Source organism: Myotis davidii, unplaced genomic scaffold (genome assembly GCF_000327345.1).
Source record: "Myotis davidii unplaced genomic scaffold, ASM32734v1 scaffold292, whole genome shotgun sequence".
In the NCBI taxonomy this organism is placed as follows: domain Eukaryota; kingdom Metazoa; phylum Chordata; class Mammalia; order Chiroptera; family Vespertilionidae; genus Myotis; species Myotis davidii.
Genome location: NW_006285042.1, coordinates 4,204,426 through 4,217,658, shown reverse-complemented (window position 1 = coordinate 4,217,658; position 13,233 = coordinate 4,204,426). Strand labels below are relative to the sequence as shown.

Sequence of the window (13,233 nt, the reverse complement as noted above, 5' to 3'; positions counted from 1 at the left end):
ATTTCTGCTGGCATCTTTTTAAACCAACATTAAAACAAATTCTTTAAAGGAGCACGAGTCTATATTTAATCTCACATCATTAAATCACATTTTGGAAAGCATAAAAATTTCAAATTTTTGTAAGATTGTCTTTTACAATCTTAATCTGAAAAATTAATTGAATTTATATGTGTACAAAGATGAATGAATAAAAATTAAATATGCAAAAATGTTATATGTACCAGCTATAAGCAATTAATAAAAAAGAGAAAAGGCATGCTTTTTAAAGTATGTAAAATAAATAAGTATAAACTAACATGTGTGTGTGTGTGTCTATGAAGAAAATAACCAAAGCATTATAAAGGGATTTTAAAAATTTGGTGGGAAATGAGACATGCCATGTAACAATATAACAATGATGTCAAATCCTCTCGAAACAAATCTATAAATTTAAGGCAATTCAAATAAAAATTTCTAACAAAATATATATTTTAAGAATTTGAGACTAACACTTCTAAAGTTTATATGAGTGTATACAAAAAAAAGGAACATTAAAAACAGGGAATCTATTAAGTATATATTCAAACATATTATAAAGCCACATAGTTAAACAGCTAAAAAACATTTCAGTAAATCAGTAAACAAAGAAAATCAACAGCCAAAAGTAATAGATGAAGTTAGCATGTCAAATCAGGGGAAGGGAGATAATTACTCAGTAGATAGTGCTGACATAACTGGTTAACTACTTGGAAAAAGGTTAGAGCCTTACCTCATCATATACACCAAAATAAATTCCAGAAGGATTAAAGCATTAAAGATAAAAAGATAAAGGAAATTTTTTTAAAAAGAACTACAAATGGCCTATAAACTGATGGAAAATGTTCTAATTAACTAACCAAAATATGATATCTGCCTACCACTGTCAAAGTTGTGGTTAAAACAAGCAAGTAGGAATTCTCACATGGAGCTGGTAGGTACAATTTCTGAAGGACAATTTGATAACTTGTATAAGACTTTAAAATGGATATATCCCTAGACTCAACAATTTTAGGTCTAAGAATTTATCCTCGGGAAAAAAATATGAATACATGTTATGATTTAGCTACAAGTATATTCATCACAGCATGTCTTTATTTTTTGTTAATCCTCACCCGAGGATACTTTTTTCCATTGCCTTTTAGAGAAAGTGGCAGGGGGGGAAGGGAGGGAGGGAGGGAGGGAGAGAGAGACAGAGAGAGAGAGAGAAACATCCATGTGAGAGAGACACATTGATTGGTTGCCTCCTGCATGTGCCCCAACTGTGGTGGGAAATGAACCTGCAATCCAGGTATGTGCCTTTGTCTGGGTATTGAACCTGCGACCCTTCAGTGCACAGGCCGATGCTCTAACCACTGAGCCCACCAGACAGGGCATAGCATTTTTCATAATAGTGAAAACTGGTAATAAATCAAATGGACATGAGTAGAGAAATGGAACAACCAAAAATAAATTATGCAATTAAATATTAGGCCTGTCTCCAATATGTGATACAACATGTAGGTAAAGAAAAATGTTAAAGATATAAGGTGTTGGTTTGTTTTTAAAGAAATTCATGAAACACTAAATATAAAAGAATTCTTTTCAAACGCATGCATGTCTATATGTGCCTGTAAAAAGCTGAAAAGATAACAGGGTATTCTTTCATTATAGATGATTTTTGCTCCCCTCTTTTTTTTTTTACACTATAAAAATGTCATTCACTTAGCTTATATAACTTATGTTACTAATAAGAAAGCAAGGGCTTTCCAAATGTATTGTACAAAGAAGGTAATATTTCCTTGAAAAAGCTAAACTTAACAAAAATGAAGTTTGGTGCCTTTGCTTCCCATTCACCCACAATACACCTATAAATGCCAACATTCTTCATTGCCTGCATGTATTTTTTTTCACTTCACACAGCCCATGGCATAATTATGCTTTTCATCAGCTATTTTCTAAACTGAGAACACTCTCTCTAGTGCCTAATATCTTGACTCATTCAACTGTTCTCTTCACAGAGCATTCAAATTAAAGAGTTGCATCACCCCCTATGATCTCTAATCACATCCTCTTCACTTCCCACAGGCCAGCATGAGTGTAGGCTGCCATAACGGATCTTGTGACTTTATAGAAATTTTTGTCACAGTATTGATCATTATTTTCAGGACTTATCTCTAGTATACATGCCTCTTTCTTAGAAAATAAATTTGGGAAAATAAAATGCCTTGGTAAAACAAAACAGTTTTGTATTCCATTCCTTCTTTGTCCACTTCAAAAGAGAACTGGAAAATCTCCTCTCTAATCTCTATAATAGCAACGTAACTAAAGAGCCAAAGGAAACTCTTGGATCTTTCATTGATTCTTTTGAAAATTCTGTCTCTGTGCTCTTTACATCGGTTTGCAATAGAAAAACTAGTAACTGGCACAAAAGTTATTGTAGAAGAATTAACAAATAAATTCAGCACAACACTGTGTGAGGAATGAATGCTCAAAAAGAAATCACCAACTTATCACCAACTTTGAAAGTGTAACTACCATATTTTCAAGTGCCGCATAAGCAGAACGCCTCTGAAGGCCTGTTGGTGACAGATCAAAGTTCAACATTTTTGGAATCAAGACAAAAGTAGCTTCTTGGAATAGTTGTTTTAAAAATATTCTTATTGTTTTTCTTAGGACAGAGAAGTAGAAAAAGTAATGGAAAAAGGGAAAGGCTATATTTAATATGAAATGGAGAAATATAACATCCACCCAGATTGCCCTGAACAAAAATGCCACAGGTCACGCTGGCGTGATATTGGTGATCCCCCTGAACTATGACTCACTTTAGCCCAGGAAATCTCTGTATCCAAGTCTCCAAGCAAACCTTCCGAGTTGGATTTCTGTACCAGTTCCGTTTCAGTCACCGAAAGCCACTCCGAGAGAGAAGCAGCCTCTTTCTTCATTTTCCGGGCCAACTGGGATGCTCTTTCCAGGTCCTGTTTTCCCTCCGTTACCTGAAAAGAGGGAAGCGAGAGAGGACTAAACATGGATAATAGCTGAGGATCCAAACTGACTCGGATTGAACCCCAAGAGATATACAACCTTTATCTCTAGAAACAAGAGTTACTCACTCTTGCATTTCTGCAAGGAGACACTACACAGTCGTGGTCAAGTGTCAGGCAACCCTGGGTTTTCATCTCAGCAGAGCTAAGGGACCTTGATAGAGGTATGAGCCTCAAAAGGTTGTTATGAGTTTTAAAGGAGAAAAATACATACACAAAGGACTTGGCCCAATCCTTGCAACAAAGTTAAGGGATCAGTTAGTAGTATCTTTTACTATTTTGAACAGAAGATGCTTAGAATCATCTCAGTGGAGGACTCTGTTTAAAACACATTATATTCTAGCAATTTGAGGGGAAATAGCATGATTTTCACAATCATATTTTACAATTACCCACTTAATGAAAAATACAGTAAATGATTATGCAATAAAACTCTTTATTAATTTTTTTCTTAAAAAAAGCAAAATGAACTGAATTAACATTTACCAGGCTCTTGGTACATCTCACAAATGGTGTTAAGAAATCATACACGTTATGCAATAAAACCCACAACCACCTCTGTAATAGGACTATGACCAAGGTGACACAGCCATTGGATTAAGCCTGGTCTGAACCAGAAGCCTGAATTAGGGAACTGGTGTAAAAACCAGCAACACCATTCCCACGCATAAATTGCCCAGTCAATAAATAAATATAATGCTTCAAAAATAACTTCAGCTGTGTAATACCAAAATGATGCGTGGAGGAATGTGATCCAGTGGTACAGTGCATCAAAATGTATCAAAATCAACAACCCAATCTTGCAGAAGTGAACACCCAGGAAATATATGGACTGCCCATTTTCACTTGTTTGAAAGTGATTAACATTTTAGCTGGTTTTCTCTGGGCTCTTGTAGAAACTCAGTTACTATTTAATAACTTAAGAAGGATCTAAAATATAATCTAACACAGCCTTTTAATATTGCCAAGTTTTCAGTTCCACACTTTTTTTTTTCTTACTTCCCTGGATTCAAGACTGAGATTCTCAGTGAGAGAAGACATTCAGCCTACTGGACCCAGTCAGTAGATGACCCAAAACTCCCCCACCGATTCACTAAAATGCTCAAATTATAGCTGTTTCCTGAAAGGATTTTAAGTCCTGCTAGATCAATGTGATCTTCTTGTCACATAATATTTATTAGAACCCTGATGTTTGAACACTTTCAGTAGACTATTCAATTTAAATATCAATTTAAATTCAATGTTTAAAATTCTGATTTTAAAAATCCTAAATGCTATTATTGGTATAAACCAATAACCTGAGTTTAAACGGGGACTATTATTTTTAAAGTTTACTTTTGAAATGTCAATAGTCATTGAAAATATAAAGTGAATCTGCATTAAATATTAAAAATAAGTTTCAATAAATACAATTAGTAATCACTGCAATATTAGCACAAACATTTAAAAATTAATAAAAATTCTTGGAATCACTGAAAACATTATTAATACCATAAAATTTAAACACGCATTCTCCCAAAAGTAAAATTTTAAAATGCACGAGAGAGAGAGAGAGAGACACACTGAGAGACAGGGAGACGAGAGAGGTGGTGGTGCATTGCTGTCCTCACCTGGGCACCCAGGTCATTGTAGAGCACCTTCAGAGAAGTCAGCTGCTCGTCCAGCCCCTTGGGGTTGTCGGTTTGCTGCTTCTGAACAATGTGCCTTCCTGTTTTGATTACTGTCTCCACTTCAAGCTTGATTTCACTTAGAGTTTTATAGAGTTTCTTTAAAAAAAGACAAATCGCACACATCACAGTGAAAACCCAGTAACCCATTTCAGAACACGGCTTATCCAAATTGACAGCTATGATTTTACTACGGAGATCAAAGGGCTTTATCTTTTCCCGATTTGGATTCAAAGGTTGAGTAAAATGTCATCAAGTTTGCAATAACTTTTTTAAATCAGAAAAGAAAACAAACAAATGGCATTAATACTTGTTTAAAAAAAACACTCAGATATGTATTTTAAAAGTTTATGAAAGTTTATGAACATTTTCCCATCATAAAATGTGAAAATATCAGGACTAAAAATTGGAATGTCTATCATTTTTAAAATTATGACTTTAATAGTCCTAAATGCTATTATTAGAAAAAAAGGCAATTCTGACTATATTTCTGCCTATTGGTATTTGGAAGTATTAGCATTCTTATTTTTTTCCTTTCAATTCTGAAGTACCAAGTCTACTACATCGGTACATATTACTTATGTAATGAAAAGATATATGACAACTCAACACGTCAAGATGAATATGACTTTAAGAAATTTTAGTCATCAAGTCAAATTCAGAGCTGTCTTCATCTTAGTTACCTTAAACTATTCTGCACAGGTTCTCTTGTCTCCACTCATCGTGATCCTGACCTGAAACATCTCAGGTGGCTCTGTCACATAACAGACCACTGGGCCAACTCACACACAGTCAAGAATCGTGCTTGCTTTGTTGACCTCTATTATTTCAGTAAATATTTACATATATAAGTGTGTGCACACATGCACACACACACACACACACACACAGAAATGTATCCTATTTATTCATTCTTCCACCTATTTCAGCTTTTGAGTAATCAACCAACCTTTGGTATATAACAGACATGTGGAGATTACAGTTTGGATAAGCACAAAGAACTCATCCCAAAGTTTTGTCCTAAAAAGTGTCATCTTCAGCTTCTTCATGATTCTTCTCAAGCAGAACACTGATTCTAAGAGTGTGTATGTTTAGCCACATTTTAAAATGTATAAGCAATTGAATTTTAAAATTCAAGACTGCAATAGCAATAAGGCCTTCTAAATATTTTTTTTCAGATCTTAGGTTTAAACTTTGATTTAAAATTAATTTTCCTAGAGAACGATTTTTTCTGTAATAATATCCCTGACATCTGTTCTAAGTATAATTTCTTCTTCCATATTTTAGTTTTAGACTTTATAAATTAAAATTTAAAATTTAAGTATCCTTAAGAATCATTTTTTTTACATGGTAATATTCCTAACATCCATTCTAAGTATGGTTCTTCTAGCTACCTCAAATTTATCCTTTAAAAGTTTAGTTTATTAGTCATATTCTGCCCAAACCTTTTCTAACATCATACTGTGATTATGAGGGTTTCCTTTGTTTTTTAATCATATATATATATACATATATATACACACACATATATATACACACACACACACATATGTATGTATATTTATGCCTTTTCCCTTTTTTTTAATTTCATGACACTGTAATAATTGATTTTACTCCCTCCTATCTATCTCCCCTATCTCTCCTAATGTCTTTGGAGGAAAATACCACACTTCTTACTTTATAAACTGTTTTTCATTATTCACCCCTATTGTTAGCACACTGGAGACAAATACATATTGAGCAAACCATGTACGTTATGCTAGGTGAAGCCATATTTGCTACTGGAAAACCCAGTGGGCCCATTAACCACCAGCGCCCTCACCATACACTTGTCCAGGTGGGTCTGGATGACATCAGGGTCCACGTCCTTCACATCCAGCACATGCAGTTCGGCTTTCACACCATCCAGCACACGCTTGCAGTCAAGCATGCGCTGTTCGAAGTTCGCAGGCTTCTGGAAAAGCTGGAACTTGGTGGATACCTCTCGAAATTTCCTCTGTTTGAAGAAATGAAAATAATAAGAAATTCACATCAGAATGATAATCTCTCTCAACAGATGGTATTAGTATAACCATGCTGCTAAAAAGCTGTAAAAATAAAGGACCAATAAAAGCATTCCGTGAAGGAACTCAGCGAGGTTACCCAGGATCATACATCACTTGATATTCAGTGTGTCAGTCTTAGATATAATAAAAGGCTAAGCTGGCCTCGCTGAAATTAAAACTTCACTAAGTTTCTCACCTATTTGAAAACTACAGTCAGGAACCTAGAACTCAAGAGTATTTGTCATGAGCTCAGAGGGAAAGTCAATCTCACACACACCACCAAGAACTGAGTGGCGCCCGGTGTATTAGCCGCACAGAACTCACGGTGACTCTGCATTAGGGGGAAGACTTTTCAGGCTAACTTCTAAACCTAGCTTGCTATCTCTTCTCAACTCAACTATAGAATCACATTCGATATCTTCCACGCATGCAATAATTTGTTCCTGCAGCTCTGCCTGGGATGCAATGCACCAGCAATGTGTCACTCGACTCACTGTTCACATCAAAAAGAAGACCAAAGGCATCCAAGTAATCACTGCCAACACATCACTCCCCCTCTCACCTGCAGGACATCCATCTGACTTCCTCCTCTAGCAGTCCTGCCTTCCGGGGACGTTGGAGGCTGAGAGCGCACATTTCTTCTCAACTCCTCCAGCGTTAGCTCATGGGCAGAGATCTCGGCTTGCATTTTCTACAAAAAGATTAGAAGGGGGGAAGATTGTATTTTTTTAAGTTCCATATAATCATATATTACATAAGAATATGCAGAGCCCTGTTCAAGTTTCAGTAAGTTTGCTGTATAATAATAAAAACGCAGACTACTGTATGGTGTACACAAACTATGGTCTTTGCATTTGTCATTTCTAATGTTCACTGCTTATTTATTAAAAATGAATTTTCCCAATTTCATAGCTAAGAAAGCTATCGTTTCCCAGGGTTTCACAGAAAGGCCAAGAGAACCCCAAAACCCACATGCTGCCCCAAAAGCAAGGTCACCCTTTCTCACTGACTGCTGGTTTGGGATGTCAGGAGAGGCTGGTTCTCTTGCAGGTGAGGAGGCAATTACACTTGCTCTTCTGACAACTCAAACACCTCAGATCCATGGCAGTACCTGAGCTTCTTGCGGAACTTGGAGGGCGTCTACCCTGTCTGTCAGGTAGGTTGTGAGCTGCTTGTCCAGCTCTCGTAAGCCCTCCTGCAAAACTTGAAGCATGTGATCAGTTTCCCGCAGGACGTGGAGTTGTTTTTCCAAAGAAATCTGCTTGCTCTCTGCCTACACAGGGGATAAAACTGAATCATTAGTCTCTCAGCACAAACATAAATAGCTGAATATAAGAAAACCCTAGGATCTGATCACCAAGAAAAGAAATACAGGCTCTAGTTCAAGACTTTGGTGAGTAGTATGAATAAATAACTAGCAATGATAACAATGAAAAGGTCCTTCTGGTATCTTTTATATCTTGCAGTGAGTTACTCATTTTTACTTCTTTCTACATACAATGACAATATATAAAAATGTAAAGCTTTCTTACATAATATATTAAACAAAGAATTTGCCACTTATTATGAATTTAAGGTTTTTCAGGAACCAGCAATAAGCCTATCAACAAGGATATAAAATATAACAAACATCTATCAGTAGAGTGAACATATAAAGCTTTTTCCAAAGTCTGAAACAAATTCCATGCACATGTGTGTAAACCACTACTTGCTACACTTTTGAATCAAGCTTGATTCTTTTCCGGATCTCAGAATCAACAGTTATTATTTAATATGGATTTGAAAGCACTAATATCCATCTAACCCTCCTAGGGAAGAACAGTCTCCTTTCTCTACTTACTGATATGAGCATGCACGTTGCAATTCATTCTGGATATGCATCTAAGACAGCTTGGCATTTTATCACAACAGCTTATGTCAAATTCTGCGGGCCTAGTATTTACTAGGACAATATGAGTTATTCTTATATACAGCTACAATATAACTCAAAGGAAATGAAATAGTTCATAAACAGAAACCATCTCAAAGATAGATTTTTTTTTTAATCATCAAGTTTTGCCTGCCTATACAGCTAGGTTTACCCTTCCTCAGCTAGTATTTCAAAACCACAACACCCCCGTAATGTTGGCTACCAACTTTTTCCCTTGGTACAAGTTCTTGAAGTCAGGTCCGTCTCACAAACACCTAGTCTGCACTCATGCACGTCCAGTTCTTACCAATTGACTCAATTCTTCATATCGACTGTTGAAAGTCTCCAGTTTCTCACTGATTATGTCATCGAGGATCCCTCCATCGATCAGAGTCTGGCCCAGTTCCCGAATCTGGGTGCGATTATCCGCTGGATGTCGCAAAACAGACTCTAGAGACTGGACAGGGACGGGAGGGGAGAAATAATGCACTTACTGAGGTAAAATGTACCAAGGATCCAAAAGTCTGTTTTTTAAACAACTAATTTCATTTTCTATCCAAGAAAAAGACTAGCAATAATTAATTTTCAAAAATATCCATCATGGTATTAAACAATACATAAAATTGACAAAGCATGAAAGATGACATATGACAATACAATGTCATAAAATAATTTTAGTAATTATTAATTACATGAGGAAATGTTCATGGTGTGATACAAAGTTTGAAATCAGAAAACAATACTATAAAGCAAAATTATCTCAAACTGTTGATTGTTACAAAAAATAGGGACTCAGTTTTCTGTAACATATATAGAAAGCTAGGTACTATTTTGTATCATATTACAGATGGGAAAACTGAAGTTCAGAAAGCTTAAGTACTTTGCCTACATTCATACGGTAAAAAGACGAGCTAAGATTCCAACCTGACTCCTTATGATTTCAAAGTCTTTGATCCAGTTACTATAATGTACTACCTTCCAGCGTGTGTGTTAAAAAGTAATAACAATAATTAACAATAATTAGAACCCTGGCCAGTGCCTCTCAGTGGTTAGAGGTCAGTTTGGGCACCGAAGGGTTGCGGTTCAATTCCTGGTCAGGGCACCTACCTGGGTTGCGGGTTCACTCCCCGCCCCCCTCCCCCTGGGGCTTGTGCAACAGGCAACCAGTCGATGAGTCTCTCTCACATTGATGTTTCTTTCTCTTTCTCTCTTTCTCTCCCCCTCTTCCTTCCTTCCATTCTCTCTGAAAGCAATGAAAAAAATATCCTCAGGTGAGGATTAACAAAAAAAATAATAATAATAAGTAGGAAGAAATTTGCCAAAATGTTTAAAAGTATTTATCTTAGAGTTTGTTTTATACTTTTTCTCCATCTTCCATATTTCTAGAATGCACATGTTTTAATTCTCATGTCAGGAAAATACTCATTTTTAAATCAAGCTTTTCATTGTTTTCATGCTCTTCACCTCTCACTCTGCTCCTTGAACTGAGAAGTGCCATCTTTTCTCCCGCAGAGCATCCAGCTCCTGGGGTTCAGGTACCACCTTGGACTTACTTCTGACCTTCAATCCAGTCAATTATCACGTGTCCCTACAACTTCAAAAGCATATCTATCCTCTTCCTCCTTTTTTAAAAGCAACTCTATTGTCTTCATTTTTTATTTCATTTAAGAAACAGTTATTAAGTCGTCGCAAAAGAAAAATCAGGTGCATTTCTTGGCCTCAAGGAATTCAAGTCAAGCTCCTTGAACAGGATCCCACACTTCTCGCTCATCCCTCTCCACCCTGTCCTCCAACTTGTTACATCTGAAGATAACACGGTAGGAGTCATTGCAAACAGAGTCATTGCCATATCTTAGGAGCAAAAATAACTTTATGAAGAAACAAGAGAGCAATTGTCCTAATAACATAAGGCAGAGTTCTGTCCAGGGACTGGTAAAAAGAAGCAGGAAAATCACTCCAGTGCTTTCCTGATGTCTACAATACACTAATTAACAAACAAGTACCCACTTGGGGACTGAGTTAGTGAGTCACCATTAATCTAAATATAAAGGATGGTACAAACACTTCAAGCAATAGAAGGCAACAGTGAAAACTGCTGAGGGAGAAAATGTGTTGCTGGTGTAAGGCAGAATGTCCCTCATTTTAATACTCATTTGACTTCCCTACAACAAGAAATACCACAGAGGATGCAGATGCCCACCTCCAGGGCCTCGTTGATAGCGTCTGCCTTCTCCGGCAGAGCCTCTGTGCTCCTCATCCGTTCTTCCAGAGTGTCCAGCCAGCTGGTCTCAAGGTCCAAATAGTGAAGAAGTTCAATCCAACAAGACCATACCTCCTAGAGCAGGCAAGGAGGAAAGTGCATTAGACAAGCAGCCATTTAGAGATGCGTGTATCTCCAGCACTACCTATTCTCTCTACTCAACAATCACTGCATTTAGACAGGAGCATAGGCGGAGATCCAGAAACTGATGAAATTGGCATTTCAAATAAATGAAATAAAACCTCATTCTTTACTAAATCACATTGGACCAATCAGAAGGAGACGGGAGGCAAAGAGGAGCAAGCTGCTCTTTACAGGAAAATAAGTTCCAAGGAGCTGGTTAAAAGTAAAAAATAAATTATTTAATTAGTAGCAAAAAACAAAACAAAAAACAGGAGGAATATATTATTAGTTTGCTTTTAAACTAGAAAGGTAAAAGCACTCATAATTGCAACACTTTTTAACAATTATTTAGAAAACTGGAATTCCGTGGGTCTATCCTATTCCAACTCAGAGCTAATGGACGTAACAATTTGCTGTATACTCTTTCCAACTGTTTTCTAAATTCATATGAACATGTCTCTATATGCAAAGAAGCATATTTTGCCAAAATGGAGTTATACTAACTGTATTAATAGCAATCACTATTCCCCATTCCTATGAGGGATTTCAGGGGGATATATTTATACCCCCCACTTCCAAGGAGAAACAGGAACAGCCCCTTCCCCACAGAAGGGGAGCTTATTTGACTGATAAATGTAGGTAAAAGAGTTCCACATGGATCCTCCCAGTTGGTTCTCTTTCGGATCCACTGACTGAGAGAGGCATGTTCTGGCCTGCACTCCGACTGAGTTGTGTTTACCGGGTCAGGGGGCAGCGACTTTTTCCATTAAAGGCCAGACAGTAAATATTGTAAGTTCACAAGCTAGTCTGGTCCCTGCCACAGATTCTTCTGTTTATTTTGTGTGTGTTTTTGTTTGTTGTTAATAATCCTTTAAAAATGAAAAACATACAAACCATTGTTAGCTCACAGGCCATAGTGGAAGAGACACAAACCAGATTTGACCCTCAGGCTGCAATTTGCCAGCCCTTGAATAAGACTAAAAGAGAAATGGTGTGTCTGGTCCCCCAAATTTCTACAGGTGGAAAGCAGCAGAGACATTTACTCGGCTGCAAGCAGAGCCCAATTTCTTATGGGAAAGGAAAAATGAGCAGCATTCCCAGGAAACAGAACTGGTCCCTAATCAAGTACCAGTCCTGCCCCTGGTGGAGGGGTCCTGGCCAGATTTCAGAGTGACTTTTATTTCAACTCAGTCACTATTAACAGTGACTGCTATTTACCTTCCACTGCCCCCACTTTTTTGAATAGAGTGTCCGCTGAAGTTTTCCTATGTCTCGCTCACCTTTGAATGTGAGTGTATGGGGCATGATAACCTCTTTTTTTAATGGGCAAGTCTCCAGATTGAGCGGTGCCACACCTGCACCTAAAGAAACTGCCTTGAGAGTCACAGTTGTTTAGACCTGATGCTGGGTTTCGAGCTTGATGCTGTACCGGATACGCCTTGGGGAGTCCCTGGGACAGCGTAAGTGAATGTGGGAGGACTGTCACTAATGTATGACCAGAGGGTGGGCTACCGTGGATTAACTATGGCCACAATTTTTTTGCCCTTACTCTCATTAAATTCTTTTCTCCTGCCCTGGTACGTGGGTTGGCCTTGTGACTTGCTTAGACCACAAGAATGTTACAGATGTGACACTGTCGAATTGCAGACCAAGCCTTTAAGAGGACTGAATTTGGCTAGAGATCCTGCCTAGGCTGCTGATCAACTGAACGCTGTCTCCGTGTCATTCCTTCTTCGCCGACTCCGTCCACACCTTTGGGGACCCCTGGACCCGCTGGGGTTGGACCCCGGCAATGCTGTACCGGATACGCCTTGGGGAGTCTCTGGGACAGCGAAAGTGAATGCGGGAGGACTGTCACTAATGTATGACCAGAGGGTGGGCTACGGTGGATTAACGATGGCCACAGTTTTTTTGCCCTTACTCTCATTAAATTCTTTTCTCCTGCCCTGGAACGTGGGTTGGCCTTGTGACTTGCTTAGACCACAAGAATGTTACAGATGTGACACTGTCGAATTACAGACCAAGCCTTTAAGAGGACTGGGAGCTTCTGCTTTCTCCCTCTGAAAAGCCAGCTGCCATGTGGTAGAGAAGCTGTGAAACTGGAAGACCACGTGGAGAGAGGCCTGGGGATGAGAGGCCATCGTGATGTCCCCGCTGAGCCCCTAGCTGAATGCAGTCACCTGAGGGCACT

At 37.9% G+C, this 13,233-nt stretch overlaps 1 protein-coding gene across 2 annotated transcripts in view; it reads right to left on the bottom strand.

The window, feature by feature from the left end:
- Window positions 1–13,233, bottom strand: part of UTRN (utrophin) — a 461,667-nt gene that overhangs the window by 277,235 nt on the left and 171,199 nt on the right. For both annotated transcript variants that reach the window (XM_015558521.1, XM_006755401.2), the window contains 7 exons: window positions 10,860–10,994; window positions 8,967–9,116; window positions 7,862–8,023; window positions 7,313–7,441; window positions 6,528–6,701; window positions 4,649–4,804; window positions 2,820–2,990 (listed from right to left, as the gene is read on the bottom strand). In XM_015558521.1, coding sequence (XP_015414007.1) covers window positions 2,820–2,990; window positions 4,649–4,804; window positions 6,528–6,701; window positions 7,313–7,441; window positions 7,862–8,023; window positions 8,967–9,116; window positions 10,860–10,994 — 1,077 coding nt within the window. The remainder of the gene's footprint in view (window positions 1–2,819; window positions 2,991–4,648; window positions 4,805–6,527; window positions 6,702–7,312; window positions 7,442–7,861; window positions 8,024–8,966; window positions 9,117–10,859; window positions 10,995–13,233) is intronic.